The 19096-nt window shown below is 48.2% G+C and overlaps 2 protein-coding genes across 2 annotated transcripts; both read left to right on the top strand.

The window, feature by feature from the left end:
• The first annotated feature begins 6457 nt into the window (after positions 1 to 6457).
• On the top strand, positions 6458 to 8118 carry LOC139671243 (uncharacterized). Its single transcript, XM_071553783.1, has 3 exons — positions 6458 to 6788; positions 7098 to 7169; positions 7265 to 8118. Exons 2-3 carry the CDS (start codon positions 7110 to 7112, stop codon positions 7820 to 7822), a joined length of 618 nt encoding a protein of 205 aa, XP_071409884.1. The 5' UTR covers positions 6458 to 6788; positions 7098 to 7109; the 3' UTR covers positions 7823 to 8118.
• A 7002-nt stretch (positions 8119 to 15120) lies between these two features.
• Positions 15121 to 17742, top strand: CHRAC1 (chromatin accessibility complex subunit 1). The gene is made up of 3 exons (XM_071553029.1): positions 15121 to 15295; positions 15814 to 15940; positions 16866 to 17742. Exons 1-3 carry the CDS (start codon positions 15167 to 15169, stop codon positions 17009 to 17011), a joined length of 402 nt encoding a protein of 133 aa, XP_071409130.1. The 5' UTR covers positions 15121 to 15166; the 3' UTR covers positions 17012 to 17742.
• Positions 17743 to 19096: the final 1354 nt, after the last annotated feature.

Here is a 19096-nt window from a genome sequence, read left to right as displayed (position 1 = left end):
TTTACTTTTTATCTTAGCCTACATTAACTTGGCTCAGAGTCCTGCTTTGTGAAGGGCCACTCACGGCATCAATAACAACTGCCAGAACAGTACAGAGAAAAACAGTGCAAACAAGAACTCAACCTACATAGGAACATTCTCTTTATAACTACTTGAACTAGGCCTTTATTGAAACTAAATACCTTTTTACTAATGAAATAACCTTGTCAACCATCTAACCCTAACTGATCCAGGTTTTCTTAACCAGTGGGTTGTGTAGGAATCTGAGGCTATGTTTAGAACTGGGGTAAAGGGACATTATTTTGAGGGAATATGCTAAGGCACAGTGATTTTCCTTCACCTGAGGGAGTGGGTGAGGATTAAGGCAGCATTGCTGTATGATGGCACTTGTTTTTGAGGTGTAGTAGTTTGTTTGAGGTAAAGTGTTTGTGAAGCATATTTAAATTGCAATTTGATTGTGTGAGAAACAGAATTAGGGTTTTGCCGAAGCTAAAAGAACTGTAACAGAACAGTTAAGGGGCAACTAGTTTTTAACGATTTTTCCCACCTTTGGGGGGGGGGGGCGTGGTGGGGTCTGTGACAGGCAGGCAAACTAGGCCAGACTGGGAGCCCCCAATTCCCAGCCAATAGGAAGAGGGGGCAGGGACCTTTCAGTTAGGAAAGGGTATAAAAAGTTCTGTTTCTTTTTGTTCTGGGTCTGTCTCTTGGGCCAGGGACAGACATACCTGGTTCAGCCGAATCTGTTAAAGTTTAGTTTTGCTTTGACAACTTTGTCCCCTCTAAATTCTATTGGTAAATTATCGGTGAATGATTGATTAGCACCGATACGGTGAATGGGGTGGCGCTCCTAGGAGCAGGGCTCGAAGAGCAATAGCTTATGCTCTCGAGGAACCTGCTCCTTGGAAGCTCAGGGAGGCTCCTCCCACTCCCAACCCGATGACGATCCCCCGAAGGAAGAGGTCCACAGGAGTCGAGAGTCCACGAAGAGAAGCAAAGTTTATTGAGGTGCCCGGACTTATATAGGGGAGCATGGGATTTTCCAGAACATGGGCGGAGTAAGAGGAGGAGACGGGGAGGAGCAACGCATCTCATTGGTGGGCATGCAAATTAAGGGGTGGAACAAGGGAAGAACGAATCGGAGAACATAACCATATAAGGAGAATTGTGCACTGCACCAAACAGGGACCAATCAGGATAGGGTTGGCGGGAAAATGCCCTAAGGGTCTGTGGGAAGGAGAAACCTGGACAGGGATGACTAAGGAAAAAAGACAAGGGTAGCCATCTTGGGGTATATAACAATCAAACTGGGGAAATGTCCAAGTAACTCCTAAAGCCCCCCTGGTCCTTATCAAGCTTCTTTTGAAGTTTTCCTAGTTCTTGGACTTCTGCGTCTTCATCCACCCACCGCTTGTAATACTTTTGCCATTTAATAAAATCTTCATCCACTAAGTCTCCTCCGACAGTAAATGTGAGCATTTCTCACAATTGCAATTAGACTCACACACACTCATACCAGCAGCCACCTCAATCTCATACACACAAGTTTGAAATCTTTTTTTTGCTGGATGTGTTTCAGCAGTAGGTATGTGTTAGCATCACTCATACTAGTTACGTGTTTGATCTGTTTCTGTGCTATCACTTGGCATTCCTGTGGGCTGTTTGTGTTCTAGAGGCAAAGCAATGCAAGGCCTGACACACCTAGAGGGAATCCATTTCAACTGGGTACCTGTGGACACACACATACACACATCCTCTCCCAGGTCACAAGGTCCATCAGTCCTGTCCACTTGCAATATTAAATCCTTTATCATGACCAGTGGTTTCAGAGGACACTTTAGACTCATGTTGGTGTTCACATCCACTCTACCCTGTGTCATCACAATTTAAAAAACTAAGGACATACAATGCTTCCCACAGGCATTCCTGTGGACTATAGATGGATTCCCCCTTTTTTTGTTTTCACGGAATTTCTTTTAAAGTGTAGTGTGCCCTCTTGACAAGAGCTTGCCCCCGTTGGTGAATACAGAATACCTGTGATGTGTGACACACCCCAGTCTGTAAGGAAGGTTTTACCCTTCAGTGAGCAGGACCATTCTGTTTGATGGATTTTGGGACTCCCCAAACTGTGAAGCAGCTGAGCCAATGTTAAATGACATCTTTTGCTTTCTCACCTGTATGCGCTGTGGCATTAATGTATTTAGAAAGAGTGTCTATGGTAACACTTACATACTTCATTCAACAAAATCAAAGCTATGAGTGACACTGGTCTGCCACATCTCATTGGCTATTATGCCCCAGGGATTAACCCCTTCTTTAGACGGCATTGGGGAAATTGCTGACAATCCAGACACGACTGTATCTGGGGCCTGATTCACAGCAAGCTGTAATTGTCTCTTTAACAAACATGCATTTTTGGTGGAAGAAGAGATGAGAAAGCCTGGCCTGGCTCAAATGTTTTGGGAACCTAGCTACCATAGCAGAGGCCTCTGCTCTCTGATTGCCTTCCACTGTAGGTCCTGGAAGGTCAGTATGGGAGCAGCCATGCAACATGTAGAAGTCTGACAAATAAACCACAAATAAAAAGGGATTAGGGACATCCAGAGAAAGGAAGCTTTGAGACATGAAAGTAACTCTGCAGCATAGCATGAATTGGCAATAAAATTCAGAGCCTTATCACAGAATAATTCAAATGCCATACAAATGGCAGGGCAGCAAGCTTGAACACCTGCACGGAGCCTTTATCAACAGTCTGTACCTTATTGTCCCAGTGGCCTGTGACAGGATTTCTCCACGTCACTGCAGCCTTTCTCGATCGTCCGGATGCATCAGTAAAGACAGTAATGCCTTTTATCAGTGTCCTGGTTTGAGGGGCAAAACTAAAATATTTACCCACAAGCGGGAGAGGGGGCCTTCTCCACAATAATCACACCACTCTTTATCAAATTTAAGAAAAGGAATTTTAATACAAGAAGGATAACTGTCCCTAACTACTATAAATATATATATATATCTATCTATATATGTAGGTATAACTATAAACAGACCAGAGCAAACCACTTCCCCAACACCACAGAGGAAAAACAAACAAAACAACAACCCCCCCAACAACAAGTTTCCTTTGGGAGAAGAGTTATACTTATGGCAGTATCAGTATTGTTACAAATATATTTGTAAATCTAATCGTGGAAGTAGTTATGCTAAGGTTTACGAGGTTTAACTGGGCCTGAGGTGGGGTAACTTGAAACAGTAGTGGGGTCCTAGAAACTGTTGGGAATTTGCTAGGAACAGCAGGACAATAATTAAAGGGATTAGCAAAGTAAATAGAACCTGAGGAAGAAAACAAACTGTTGCTTAAAGATAAGATTAGAATCAACATATGTAAGGGGTTTTGCAAATGGTCTGATGGTGGGAGTCTAATTAACCAGTATCCTGTATTAGACGACCATGGTTGATTTTTAACCCTTGGAGACGGATATCAATTGTATATGTATAACCTATGTAACTGATTTATGGACGAGATTGTGTGTCTTTGTGCACGTACAACGCTGTAGAAAAGGTATAAAAGCTGTCCAAGAATGGCTCGTTGGAATCCTGGCTTAGGACACTAGTCCCCAGGTTTCCCGGGCCCAGCAAATAAAGCACCGCATAAACTGATACTCTGTCGGTTTGTGTTTCTGTGAACGGGCAACAGTATCACAGCCCGGCTGGCTGCGGAGTGGGTTTGCAGTCCCTCTCCAGCGAGACAGACGAGTGGTGAGCTCTCAGATGAACTCTGTTTCTTCCCCCTGTGTTCCTTGTCCAAGAAGCAGAAACACGAGCGGCCAGAAGCAGTCCCGGGACAGGCAGCAGCAGCAAGCGGCCAGAAGCAGTCCCGGGACAGGCAGCAGCAGCAAGTCAGCTTCTCCTCAACCCTGCACACACACCCAACTTGAAGACGTGTGTAGTCCCCAAGAACAAAAGAAACAAAACCTACCCCCACCCAAGTGATCAGCAGTTAACTACTTTTTTTAACTACTGGCATAGGCAGTTAGTGGCAGGGGAGAGAATTTACAAAATAATTCCAAACTACAACATCGGTTGTGATTTGCATCAGCAAGTAGCCATCAAAGGCACGTTCCCTTTCTACAACCACAGCTGGTGTCTAGGCAAATGAACAGACAGGTCACCCCTGAAGTCAGCCAACGCTGCCTGGAATCCAGTGCCCTCTGGAAGAAGCCAGTCCAGGTTGTCCTTTGTGGCTGGGATGGAGATTACTTCAGGATCCTGTCCATCCATCTCCTGCAGCCGTTGTCAACCCTTAATGACAAGCTTAGCAATCATTAATTGTCCAACAGTTCTAGGGGGAGAGTGGGGCAGAAAAAAACCATTCTAGAATCCCTAGGGGATCAGGCTCAGACTGATCCCACTGGAACAGAACTGCAAAAGGTTGAAACTTGTTAGAAATAAAAGCCAGGCGAACAGGCAGATCGAGACATCGTCTCGAGCTCTGTTGATTTTCAGTCGTCTGTGAGCGCACCTTCAAACCCTGCTTGACTTTTGTTGTTAAAGACCGAATGGAAGACAAAGCAAGATAGCCTTTTAGAAGTTCAAAAAGGGGGTGCAGCTCCTCAGTAGTGATGCCTACAACAGGCTGAAGCCAGTTAATGGCTCCAAGCAGCCACAGGAAGTCATTTAAAGTCATAATGTCCATTACCTTGATTGTCAGAGGTTGTGGCATGATCTCCTGCTGCATGATCGTCCATCCAGGACAGGTCCATGGGGGTGTACGCTGGATCTTCTCTGGGGCAACCTGCAGACCTGCTTCTTGAACAGCATTAGTTAAAGCAGTCATTATTAATTGCCAATCTGCCTCCTGAGCAGCAGCTACCAACACATCAATAGTGGCATATTAACAGCAGAAGGACAAAGTCTCCTTTATAAGGAGTTTGCCACCACTGGCTGGCAAATCATCAGACCATTACACATGCCCTACAGCAGGAGAACCCAATGCTATCTTCGCATTGGCTCAGAGTGGTTTAGAGATGGAATAGAGAAGGCACGAGGAGCACCATCAGGCTGTAGACAGGTGGTGAAAAAGAAATCCTTCAGGTCAATCACTAACAGAGACCACCCGTCGGTAGGATGGCAGGTGAAGGAAGCCGTGCTCCCAACCATCGCAGTACCCCCCTGCCCTTGCCCCTGGGGGTAGCACTATGAAAGGGAATTAACAGAGCAAGCCTCTGTCCCTCAGGGACATAGCAGGGTGGCACAAGTGTCCAGGCCATTAACAGAATCTACCACTCCGGGCAGGACAAATAAACCCATCTTTATGGTAGGTGAACAGCCAATCAGGAGGCCTTGGACCCCAGGGGTCCACAAGCCCCTGTAGGACCATGGCAATGGACGTTATGGTCACTCATTGGCTGGAGGCCCAGTCTGGCCCTGCACTCCCGGTGCTGGCTGCAAGCAGGGGCCTCGAACCCCTTTTCTTTGATGGCCAGGGGCAGGCAGCTTCACACCCGGCCTCCCGTTCCCCGAAGGAGCAGGTTCTCCTCTACAGTTAGTCTGGGACCTGCAGTCAGTAACGTAGTGCCTGCCTTTCCCACACGCAGTACAGAGAGGTCTTCTAGGACAATTCCTCCTAAAATGGTCAAGGGCTCCACAATGGAAGCAGCCGCCTCTCCCTTTAGCCCCTTCACTAACAGGCATCTGGGCAGCTAAGGCACTGGCTAGTGAGGCCATACGATGAGTAATTGTGCCCACGTTTTGACAAGCCCTCAACATCTCGTCCTCCGTACACTTTTGTGTCTTAGGGATTGATTCCAAAGCCTTTTGACAGTCGATGTTTGCATTTTCGAACCCAGACTTTCTAAGGAGTATCTCCTGGGCTGCCTTATCACCGACCTGCCTTGCCAAGGAAGCCTTCAACCGATCCAGGAACTCAGAATAGGGTTCGGTAGCACCTTGCAGGACCCTGATACAGGACAGACTGGGGTCTCCGTCATCGCGGGGCAGTCTGCGCACCGCGCGCAGCACAAAGCTTGAAATGACACGATTGGTTGCAGGGTGGTAATTTACTTCGGATCCAGGCACTAGATGCGCCCCCTCTCCCGTCAGCTGATCATAGGTTATCCCTGTCTGGTGAGCCTCATAACCCATGCAGCTTTGCCGATAGTCACTATTCCAGAGTATATACTGCATAGGTGTCAGAACTATTTGCATTAACACCTTCCAATCATAAGGCGTAAACACAAACGCTCTGCTCATCTCATCCAGGAAGTTCAACACCTGGGGCGAGGAGGCACCAGTCTCCCTCACAATCTTCCTCAGTTCTTTAACAACCTCAACAGGCACGGGTTCGTAAAAACGTAACCGGTGAGGGCCAACCGGACACGCATTTACCACCTTCCAGTCGCATATTTGCAATGCGTCCTCTCTGACCTTTGCCCACCTGCTCGCATAGCACAACGTGATCTCCTCACGCGGAGAGACAAGCGCCTCGCTCCCCGTGCCCACCGCACACCCGCTGCCCGCCGGAGCTGCCTTTGGCAGGGGCGGAGGGGAAGCCGCCCCTTCGGGCTTCGCCGCGGCTGCCCCGGGGGCGCCCCGGAACGGCGGGGGGGGGGCGGAGGGGAAGCCGCCACTTCGGCTGCCCCGGGGGCGTCCCGGAACGGCGGCAGCACCGCGGCAGCGCGGCCGGGCCGAGCCCGCAGCACCTCCGCAGCCGCACGCCAGGGAACAGGCAGCGGCTCCGCCCCGGCTTCCGACGGCTCCTCGAAGCCCGCACCGCGGCGGCGAAGCGGCGCCGGGTTAGGCGGCAAGCCGTCCGGTCCCCGCTGCTGGGGAGGCCGCGGCTCCCCGCCTCCCTCCGGCCGGGGCAGCCCCAGCGGCTCGGCGCTTTCCCCGGCCGGCTGCTGGAAGGGAAGCGGCGCCCGCCCGAGCGGCTCCCCGTCTCCCTCCTCCCTCGGGGCCTCGGGTCCCCCCGCACCGCCACGCTCGCCTGGCGCCTCTGGGAGCACCCGGGGGGCAGCAGGGACAGCAGGGCTCGCCGCCGCGGCGGGAGCTAATCTTCTCCGTGCCGCTTTCAAGGCCTCCATCCTTTCTCTCTCTCCACGCAGCAAAATCCCGGAATGCTTCTACGTGTCCGGAAACTGCTCGCTCCTGGAGTCTCTCGCCAACTCTTTGCCAAGGTGTGAACTGGAGGGTCCCGGGACCGACACGGCGATCTGTTTGAGGGGTGCCAGCAGCTTGGTTTCAGGAATGTTTTTTTCCTGTCCGTTCACAGACGGCTGAGGTTTGTGCACTGTCCTCTAACTTGCGGCAGTTACCACTCCCCAATCCCCGGGCGCTCACCTCCTCTGTCCCGAACGCTGCTTCGTCTTCCTTGAATTTTGCGGTGCTTTGTGCCTCTCGATCCCGGAGGGGACGGGCGCGGGACACCGGAGGAGCCCCTCCCTTGGCTCTTAGCTCGCCTCGGGGCTGTCGCCGGCTGGCTATCCTAGCAGGACGCTGCCTGCAGTCGCCGATAACGCTCTGCTGTCGCCGCCTCAGGGTGCCACAGCGACAGACGAAACTCGAACTCCCACGAGACACACGCGCAAATTCCCGCGTTGGAAAGTGCGCGCTCTCTCTTATACCGCTCCGAGAGGGCGCGCGCGCGGGCGCAGCGCTGGCCAATGGCATTGGCGTTCCCTCCTGGAGCATGCGCAATGCGGCGCTCCTGCCTCGGGCAAACTACAGTTCCCAGCACGCCTCGCGGCAGCAACTCAGGAGGGGGTCACCCACCCCACAACGGGGAATTCGGATTATGTCAGATTTATCATTATTTTTTCTTTTAATATAATCCAGTGGAGCTTGACACAGAGCTACTTTTCAGTAATTCACCATCTTTTCGTGCTTCCAGGCACCTCTCTGGTGCATGTGAACAAATACCATTTAAGCAGAGTGTTTATTGGAGCAGCAAGTTTTCCTTGGCCATTGCTGTGTCCCCACAGGGCACGGAGGTAAACCCAGTAAATCAGGGATTACCATTAGCACATTACTGCAGTTCAGTTCTGCCTCATACTCAGCCCATGGATGGTGTCATAAGTGACCAGGAGTAATTTGCTCATCAAATTAATTGGTTTACTTGAATAAAGCTTTAATGATTGAAACGAAGTCTTGGTGTGATTAATAGTGAGATTGCAAATTGTGCTTTATTAAGATTTGCTATCTCACCGTGAGTCTCTCTGCGACCAGGCCTAACTGCAAACCACTGTGCCTATTTTTTTGTATCTTATGATGCTTGCTCAGTGTGTATTGTTCCACATAAGGTAATGCTTGCTAAAGTTATATAACAAATATAAACCACGCATGTGCGAAATATTGAGGAAGTCTCACTGACTTCATCCTGGGACAACCCTGAGACCACCATAGGACCACCCAAGAAGGGGTCGACCCCCTGGCAACAGGATGGAGACTGTGCAGAAGGCCCTGATGAGATAAAGTGGAAAATCCCCAATATTTCAAACTGGGAGGAACCAACTAAAAAGAGGAACTATAATAAAGTGTAATATGTAGCAAAAATTTTACAATCTTGCTTGCCTCGAGTGGAGTGGGAAGCTCCCTCAGTAAGCCCAGCACTGTTTTTGCTTATCCACCTTAATAGATTTCTAAATTTTAAAGCTAAATTGATGTTGGCTCAATAACTCACCTAATACACCTAAAACAGAAGGGGCTGTGCCGGTGCAGCTCAGGGTCAGAGCACTGAAATTCACACCAGGGCACTGGGATTTATCTCCCTGCCTCACACACAACCAGTCAGAGCACTGAGAGCTCACACCTGTGCACTGGGATTTGTCTCCCTGCTCCACACAGAACCAGATGTGAGGCTTTAACACCATCCTTCTCCTGTTCTCCCCCACTGAGCAGCTTTGTACTCAGGGCTGCAAAGCACAGCAGAGACAACTCCCCCAGCACAGACTGGGGAGCAAAGTGAGAGGGGAAAAGGAGGGACTGAGATGTGGTGCATCTCTGCAGTTCATAGTGAGTACAAGCAGTCCACGTACTGAATGGAATACATCAGTTTTTATGCAAACTGTTGTTTTGAACTTACCAGAAATGAGGTAGTTGACCTGTGTTCCCAGTCAGGTTTAACAAATAATTCGTAATGAGAACACCAGTTCAGCTCTGATTCAAGAGAAGTAATTCTAGTGTTGCCTGTTGCCTAAATTCCTATGGAAATAGACCATCAGAAAGAATGTTAATGGAGAAAGATAGACAGAATGACTTTATTGAAAGCTTCCAAAGTGCACACCCAAGGTCTGTGCACACACATGCACAGGCCAAACATGCACCCACATGACCAGGGATGCTTCAGTTTTTATAATCTTCTCAGCAATTAACAGATGAGATTCACCAGCCATGATTCTCATTTCCCTGGTGCCCCACTCTGAGAGGTGTTCAGAACTGCCATTCACCAGCCATGATTCTCATTTCCCTGGTGCCCCACTCTGAGAGGTGTTCAGAACTGCCCCTTACAGAAGCTCAGGACCTCTAGGCCTTCTTCATGTGTGTAGACTCCAAGCTATCTTGCAGGTGGCTTCTTCCAAACAGCATGGCCTTGAGAGAGCTTAGGAATGTATGAGAAAATGTTGCAGAAACTTCTAATACCACCTAATATGTGAGCAACCCAGGAGAACCCATGTGACCTATATAATCCCCAAAATCTACAAAATATACACTAAAATCCTTAGGCATCAAAAAAGTTCCAAAATTACTGTATTTGGGGCCAGCAGTTATAGTTAGCTATTGCAGATAATCTGTGTCTCTCAGGCTGCATAATTCCTTTGAGGTTACAGCTTCTGTGAGGCCATTTTGTTGAAGCTGTGTCTGAAGGGAAGCACAATATCCCAGGATGCTGCATGGATATCTGGGAGGCTTAGATTCTTCCTGGATCCTTATCATCATGTGATACCTTGTGGAAACAGCTGACGTTACTCTGACAGTGAATTTCATGCACTTACTACTGGGGTCTTTCCTGATTTCAGTATACATATAAACCCCTATCAAACTACCAAGATTTCTGAGGGTATTCAGCTACTTGGATATGGATTTAGGATTTGCAGGAGGCAGAATCCTGATGTGGCTGTATAGCATAAGATGGGTGTGCACACTCTAAGAATACCATGCAATATTACTGATATTTAATAATTTATCTTTAGCATGCTTTATAGTTGTAAAGTTAATGTCATACCAGTAGTGGGATCTAACTTGTTCCTTGTAGGAATCGAAATTCAGCAATCAGCAGTAAAAGAGCTTAAAAGGTTTGAGCAGCAAAACATTAGTCAACAGAGGGTGAGACAAATCCTGTCACCAGGACAAGGCCTGTAGATGTTCTACCATGAGATTGATGCCTAAGGGTTTTAATGTACTTTGTAGATTTGGGGGATTATATAGGTCACATGGATTCTCCTGGGTTGCTCACATATTAGCTGGTGTTAGAAGTTACGACAACATTGTCTCATACATTCCTAAGCTCTCTCAAGGACACGCTGTTTGGAAGAAGCCACCTGCAAGATCACTGGGAGACGACAAACAAGAAGAAGGCCTAGAGGTCCTGAGCTTCTGCAAGGGGCAGTTCTGAACACCACTCAGAGTGGAGCACCAGGGGAAATGAGAATCATGGCTGGTCATAGAATCTCATCTGTTAATTGCTGGGGGTTACACAAACTGAAGCATCCCTGGTCACATGGGTGCATGTTTGGCCTGTGTACAGACCTTGGGTGTGCACCTTGGAAACTTCTAATGAAGGTGTCCCATCTATCTTTCTCCATTAATATTGTTTCTAGTATCTATTTCCACAGGAATTTAGGCGACAGGCAACAAGGTTAACCTGGCTCCTGCTTCAGGATAAAGAAAGACCTTCAGAGATAATGTTATCAGACCATGTTGAAACGCTTTGTTCTCTCTTCCCATGTAAATCCCTGTTCTAGAAAATATTAACCAAGTGTGCAACCTAGCAGAAACTTGTGTGATACCCTGATTTAACAGAAGCCTTCCCCTGATTAACACACCTGTCATGACATCCAACTTTACACTGAAACAGTTCTTAGCGGCCTTTTACACAGCTCACTACCTCTAGTTGTTAATTAAGACAATCTGACTGCATCAAACTAAAGCAGAGGGTTATTTTTCAGTCCTCATTGTCGGTGGGGTACAACAGAATTGAGGAGTGGCAGAGAAAGGCATGCAGTGTTTACAGTAAGGCATTTCTGTCACTCCTTGGGCAAGGATATTACAGACTACAAGAAGGGTTACACAAAGAACTAATTTAACACACTGTTACACACATTTTTTAAACTTAAACACACTCTCTTCCAACTATCTAACAACACACTGCAATAGCTACATATGAACTAAGACATATTTCACAAAAGTGGTGGGTCTAAACAGCTCTTTTCTATGTTTTTTTAACTTTACTAGAAAAGTTTTTCACATGTATCTTTGCACAGAAAATTAGCAGGTTTCTTCTCTCTCTTTGCTGAGCCCAAGGTCGCCTTGCACATTCCATTGTTATCTTTGAGGCCTCTATGTGGGAAGCAGCTTTTGGTTCTTCTGCTTGAAAACCTGTATTTTTTCTAACATCTTCCCTTTTTTTATTTTGTAAATGAAGCACTGAAGCTTGTGCAAAGCTACAACAAATGAAACACAGGAAAGAAAACATGGCACACTGATCAAAATGCAGAAAAACACCAAAATTGCAGTTAAGGCACATACCCATCCTCAATAGCACCTCCTGCCTGCAAGATTCTCTATTGCATTTCATGTGTTCAATAAGGTATTCCAGTTTCTACCCCCAAAACTGGGATCAAGTAGTTTTTGAACCTTTACAGTTCCTAATTGAAACAAACCACCTTATTAAGCAGTTCACACTAATGATGCCTTAGGATTTTAGTGTATATTTTGTAGATTTGGGGGATTATGTAGGTTACATGGATTCTCCTGGGTTGCTCAGATATTACGTGGTATTAGAAGTTACTACAACATTCTCTCATACATTCCTAAGCTCTCTCAAGGGCACGCTGTTTGGAAGAAGCCACCTGCAAGATAGCTTGGAGACGACACACAGGAAGAAGGCCTAGAGGTCCTGAGCTTCTGCAAGGGGCAGTTCTGAACACTTCTCAGAGTGGGGCACCAGGGGAAATGAGACTCATGGCTGGTCACAGATATGTTAATGTCTCATGTGTTAAATGCTGGAGAGGTTATACAAACTGAAGCATCCCTGGTCACATGGGTGCATGTTTGGCCTGTGCATGTGTGTGCACAGACCTCGGGTGTGCACCTTGCAAGCTTCCAATGAAGGTGTCCTGTCTATCCATCAATGTTGTTTCTGAGTGTCTCTTCCCATAGCAACTGAGGCAACAGGCAACATTATCATCACTGTATTATCCTTGCACTAAGGTGTTTACAACTACTTACAGTGCTGCATTTTATTGATAAATCATTATCATCTGTACCCTTGTCCTTATACACTGGGAAAGTCTATATGAGACAATAACATTGAGTCAAGAAACTCCCTGTGTTTTACATTTAATGTAATTCTTTATGGGCACATCACTTTCTGCCCTAAATTCTATGGGAATTATTATTGTGTATTCTGGAAAATGTCCTGCTCTTCCCTCTCACACTAACTAGAGATAATCTAGTGGCGTTAGCAGATTTCATACCAGTACAAACCATCAGGAATGTTGTTTGTAAAGCATATTGGAAACTTTTTTACTGAGGCCATTAGTGAATTGCTGTGAACTGCGTCTCATCCCTTCTGGGAGTGCTCACTCGCTCCCCTGGGAGCCACAGCCCTCACCAAACAGGCACAGGTGAACTGGTGTTGGAGAACATACAGGTTTTCAAGCAGAAGAACCAAAAGCTGCTTCCCACATAGAGGCCTCAAAGATAACAATGGAATGTGCAAGGCGACCTTGGGCTCAGCAAAGAGAGAGAAGAAACCTGCTAATTTTCTGTGCAAAGATACATGTGAAAAACTTTTCTAGTAAAGTTAAAAAAACATAGAAAAGAGCTGTTTAGACCCACCACTTTTGTGAAATATGTCTTAGTTCATATGTAGCTGTTGCAGTGTGTTGTTAGATAGTTGGAAGAGAGTGTGTTTAAGTTTAAAAAATGTGTGTAACAGTGTGTTAAATTAGTTCTTTGTGTAACCCTTCTTGTAGTCTGTAATATCCTTGCCCAAGGAGTGACAGAAGTGCCTTACGGTAAACACTGCATGCCTTTCTCTGCCACTCCTCAATTCTGTTGTACCCCACCGACAATGAGGACTGAAAAATAAATCTCTCTTTTAGTTTGATGCAGTCAGATTGTCTTAATTAACAACTAGAGGTAGTGAGCACTGTAAAAGGACACTAAGAGCTGTGTCAGTTTTTGGAGCCAACACTCTCAGCAGCAAAACCCTTCCAGAAGCATCTCACAACTTACCTACCCTGCAGGCATGCAGGATAAGTACCAGGAATGTGTCCATAAGGAAGAAGCCCCATCATCACTCCATAGTTCCCATGTGCACTCCACACATCCACACACCTCAGACAAGGGTCTGGATAACCAGGCACATTCCCTGGTGTGGCTCAGCAGCCCCACAGGTATTGGGCAGCCTGTGGTTACACTCTGGGATAGCAGTTTTGTGGCCACTGGCCTGTGCTTGGGATACACGCAGGAGGTGCTTGGTTGCCATTAAAAACGAGTTCCCAACACTCAGGTGCCAGCCCGGGGCTGAGGGGCATGTGAGGGGGTGAGGAGGGGAAAGCCCCAAGGGGGGCAGCAGGACCCTGCCCAGGGGGTCCAGGGTACTGAGGTGGGGGGGGTGGGGGGTGTGCACCAGCCCCAAGGGGGGCAGCAGGACCCTGCCTAGAGGGGTCCAGGGTACTGGGGGGATGCACCAGCCCTAAGGCCATGCATGGCCTTACCCACTCAATGCCACTCTGAGGCAGAGTGGCTGGAAAGGACCTGGGGGTGCTGGTCAGCAGTAGCTGAACATGAGTCAGGTGTGCCCAGGAGGGCAAGAGAGCCAATGGCACCTGGGTTGTACCAGTAATGATATGGCCAGCCGGGCCGGGGCAGTGACTGTCCCTCTGTCCTCTCACTGGTGAGGGCACACCTCAACTTCAGTCTCGGGATCCTCATGACCAGAAGGACATTGAGAGGCTGGAGCTTGTCCAGAGAAGGGAACAGAGCTGGGGAAGGGTCTGGATGGAGCACAAGTGTGATGAGGAGCAGCTGGGGGAGCCGGGGGGGTTCAGCCTGGAGAAAAGGGGGCTCGGGTGCACCTTTTATCCCTCTACAATTCCCTGAACTGAGGGTGTTGCCAGGTGGGGGTCGGTCTCTTTTCTCAGCTGGAAAGTGTTAGGATGGTTGTGCAAGGGGAGGTTGGCCATGAGGAAGAATTTCTTTAGAGAAAGGGGGATTAGGCATTGGAAGGGGCTGCCCATGGAGGTGGTGGAGTCACCGTCCCTGGAGGTGTTTAAGGAGACTAGACATGGCACTTGGTGCCACGGTCTGGTTAGCATGGTGGTGTTCCGTCGTGAGTTGGACTGGGTGATCCCAGAGCGCTTTTCCAACCTAAATCCTTCTGTGATTCTGGGAAGCTTCCGAAGCCTCAGCATGCCCGGGATCACTGATAGTGGAGCTGTAGTCCCGGGATTAGCCAGCCGGGATCTGTAGTCCGGGATCAGTGCTATAGGAGCCGTAGTCCCGGATCAGCCTGCCGGGATCTGTAGTCCCAGGATGAGCCTATCGGGATCTGTAGTCCCAGATCAACCTGCCGGGATCTGTAGTCCCAGGATGAGCCTATCGGGATCTGTAGTCCCAGATCAACCTGCCGGGATCTGTAGTCCAGGATGAGCCTATCGAGATCTGTAGTCCCAGGTGAGCCTGTCGGGATCTGTAGTCCCGGATCAGCCTGGCGCGATCTGTAGTCCTGGGATCAGACTATCGGGATCTGTAGTCCCGGGATTAGCCTGTCGGGATCTGTAGTCCCGGACCAGCCTGCCGGGATCCGTAGTCCCGGATCAGCCTGCCGGGATCTGTAGTCCCGGATCAGCCTATCGGGATCTGTAGTCCGGGATCGGCCTGTCGGGATCTGTAGTCCCGTCCCCTCAGGCCGGTCCCGCCCTGTCCGCCCCGCGCCGTTAGGGCCGAGATGGCGGCGCGGCCGAGCGAGCCCCGGCTGGTGTCGCTGCCCCTGTCGCGGATCCGGGTGATCATGAAGAGCTCCCCGGAGGTGTCGAGCATCAACCAGGACGCGCTGTTCCTCACGGCCAAGGCCACGGTACCGCCCGGCCCTGCCCTCCCTGCCCTCGGCCCCGCAGCCCCCGGGCCGGGCCCTGCTCTCCCTCTGGTGCCGCTCCCGCCGGGGCCCCCGAACCCAGAACCGCGCAGTGCCGGGGCTGGGACGGACCTTAAAGAGCATCGCCTTCCACCTTCCCCTGTCCCAGCCCCATCCACCCTGAGCGCTCCCAGCGCTGGGGCAGCCGCAGCTTCTCTGGGCAACCCGTGCCAGGCCTGCCCATCCCCAGGGAACAATTCTGTGCCTGATATCCATCTATACCTGCTCTCTTTCGCTGTGAAGCCATCCCGCCTTGTTCTGTCCCTGCATGTACCTCTAAACAGCCTGTAAGTTCCCTTTGGAAGCTAAAAGGTATCCTGCAGGTTCCCTTGGGGAGCTGGAAATTCGGGAGTCTCAGCATTGAGCGCCCCATGTCTCTGCACTTGAACGTGGTACTTCTCCTTCAACTATATATATTCAAAGTCTTAGTTTGGCCGTTTGCTTTTGTTTTCCTTTTTTAGGAGCTTTTTGTTCAGTATTTGGCGTCCTACTCCTACAAGCACGGCCGAGGGAAGGAGAAGAACGCCCTGACCTACACGGACCTGTCTCACACAGCAGAGGAGTGTGAGACCTTTCAGTTCCTCGCAGGTATTGGCAGCACGAGGGGAAGGGCAGTCTGTGCCTTGGACAGTGAAATCCTGTCCTAATGCCTTGTTTGTGAGGACCCAGTTCTGCTGCCGGGCTCTGATGTCCTGCATATCAGACACTACATCACTGAAAACATTTCTTTGTAGATGGAGCTTTTTCTGCTGCTTCTAATTTATATAACTCTACTACATATAGTTCTCAGGATATTGCCTTAAGGAATTCTTAAATTACAGCAATTCCACTGAAAACTTTCAGCCTATGAAAGATCATTGTACATCTTTAGGTGAGAGGTTATATGGTCCAAAAATGATGCATAGAAATCTGTAAATTTTGAGAAAAAGGCCTTCATTATATGGTCTCTCTCTGCTTTTAGATGTCTGTACACACACGTGTGTGTGCATGCAGTTTTTCCTGGTGCTTGGATTTGTGGTCTAACACTCAGCTCAAGGATTATAAGATGCTCCTAGTCCAGTCTCTCTCTGGGTTCCTCATGGACATACTTCCAGAGCACACAGTTCTGCTTTGTCTCAGGTCCATTATTGCCCTGGACAAGTATCTTAATGCAGGAAAAAAACCCCAAACCATTTCTACTGGGACATAAATTGGACAGCTGGGTTGTTGGGTCCAAGGCAGTGGAGCACTCTATTTTACATCAAATAAATGATGTACATCAGCACATAGCAAAGACAGTTGCCAATAATGAGTTGTAAAATATAATCCTTATGTTTGGTTACTTGTAGCATAAGTGGGTTATTCTCTCCTACAGCTGTGTAGGTCAGGCTGCTTTACCTGGTTATTCACTTAAGCTTTGTTAAAAATATTATTTCTTTTTGACTTCATTTCATGAGTGGTTTGGATGCAGCAGTACTAATGAGGCAATGTAAGTATTCAAACCAGCCATAAAAGCAACAATTCTGCCTTCCAGATATCTTACCAAAGAAGATCCTGGCAAGCAAATACCTAAAAATGCTTGAAAAAGAGAAGCGAGATGGAGAAGTGGGAGAAGACGATGATGAGGGTGAGGAAGAAGAGGATGAAGATAAAGCTCTTGGTGACAGTGTTGGATCTTAAGGCCAGCAGGGAATTGCTTCATAGTTGATCTGTTTTCTGTTCTATAAAGGATGCTATTTTTGTGACTGAGAGTCCAGGTGCTGGATATATTTATACACTGAGCCATCTGCTTTTGCTTTAAGAAGTTTAGAAACTGAACTTTATGTTGCTGAAGAATGGAATTCTTCCCTCAGAAACATGGAGGGTAGGAAGACACAGTGTATGTCTGACAGCAGAGCTTGCTCAGGAAACTTCCAATCACTCTTCAGACAATCATTACCCAAATTTAAAATTTTTTACGGGCAGCTTTCAGTCCAGAAGCTCCAAAAGTGGACCAAGTCCATTAAATAAGCCTTTAAAAACAGCTACTTCTGTGATGCAACATCTTGTGGGCATTTAAACAGGGGGGAGGAGGAGGAGATCCTTCCCAGGGGCTACTGTGGTTCTGCAGATGTGGTGGTGAAAGTAAATGTGTTGGAAAATGATGTAAATATGTACATGTAGAACCTTTTCCTCCAATGAACTCTGTTCCTGCAGTTTCTCCTACCAAAATGCACACTGAAGCCTTACTGGATGTGGGTTCCTGAGAATGAGCAACTCCTTTACCATTTGAGTGACAGAGCTGGATTTTAAAATTGGTTTGGGTTGTTTTTTGTTTTGTTTTTTTTACAAGAGAAATGGCAACGCTGTGTAGAACTTTTTACATACAACTTTCTAAAATAAATATTTTGTATGAAAACAGACAATCAGCAGAGAAACTTTCTGTAGTTCTTCCAGCTTCAATCATGTCCATGACCAGTAATGTTTGCAGAGAGTCATGGTCAGTCCGTGAGAGGGAAATGACCAAGATCTTCCCCCCAGGGTGTGACCAATGCCCCAGATAAGTATGGGAATGTCAGCAGGGAGCAGGACCTCCCCCTCCAGATGCTGGGCAGGCACCTGCCCTGAGTCAGGCAGGAATTTGTTCTTCTCAAGCAGCACCCCAATTTGGCTGCCATGGTGAGGAGTTACCAGGGCACTGTCCTTGCTGTCAGGGTGACACCAACTGCTTCTCTCGGGCTGGAGACACACCAAACTGCTCTTAAAACACAGGCCAGGAAGCTGCAGCAGCTCCATAATCCAACACACGCCAGAGTGGTGCTAGGAAAGCACAGTGGAGGTTGGTCAGGTAAGGTCAGGGGCTGGCAGTGGAGTGAAGCTACTGAGTCACACCAGAAATGCTGCGCTGAAAGATCAACGGATGTTGCACCACAAAAACTTCCTAAATGAAAATGGTGTTTTACCAGGAATGTTGCAGCGAGCACTGAGTGATGCTGGATCCTGAGAGAAATTCCCAAGTGGGTATATGCAGCCTACACTATTGTTGAAAGGGTTGTTTGGTGCTTTTTTTAAAAAATATTTTGATTAAAAGTGCATGGGGATGTGTGGGAAACTGTGTGGAATGCTGTGTCTGTGGGGAGTGCGTGCCAGCAGCAGGATGTGCCAGTTCTTTGGGAAAACACAAAGGAGGTACTTGTGAGTGAGCCCAAAACTGCACAGCAATTCCACAGCAAAATGGGGTAGAGGGCAGGAAGCAACACCCCATCCCACCCTGCACCCTCTGTGGAAGGGGGGACTGGGAAAGACAATTCAATTTTTGACTTGGTTTCTCTTTGTTTCCCTTTGTTTGTCAGCAAATTATTTAACTTATCCCCCCAGTCAAGCCTGTTTGGCCCATGAACAGTAACTGGTAACAGCAACTGATTCCCATGAGCTTTCTCGTCCTGTTTTCTCCCTCTGTCCTGCGGAGGAGAGGGAATGAGCAGCTGGAAGCACATCTGGCCCCAAGGTCAACCCTCCACAACCAGAAATGCCAACCCAGCACATTAACTAAAGGAACTGCATTCCAAGTGGGATCAGATGTGCACACAGACTGTGCACACAGTGGGGCACCAGGAGAACATTCCAAGTGACACATCCCAGTCCACCCTTATCCCTTGCAGGAAATCAAAAGCCACAGCCACAAAGTTCCAGCTACAAACCACATCATTTATGAACTTCCTCCAAACTGACCAAGTATCTTGACCTGCTTAAGGTATCCAGGGATTTTAGGCAATGGAACAAAGG

Source organism: Pithys albifrons, chromosome 4, assembly GCF_047495875.1.
Source record: "Pithys albifrons albifrons isolate INPA30051 chromosome 4, PitAlb_v1, whole genome shotgun sequence".
Taxonomy (NCBI): domain Eukaryota; kingdom Metazoa; phylum Chordata; class Aves; order Passeriformes; family Thamnophilidae; genus Pithys; species Pithys albifrons.
Note: the sequence above shows the minus strand (reverse complement) of the source record. Positions and strands in the feature narration are given on the sequence as shown.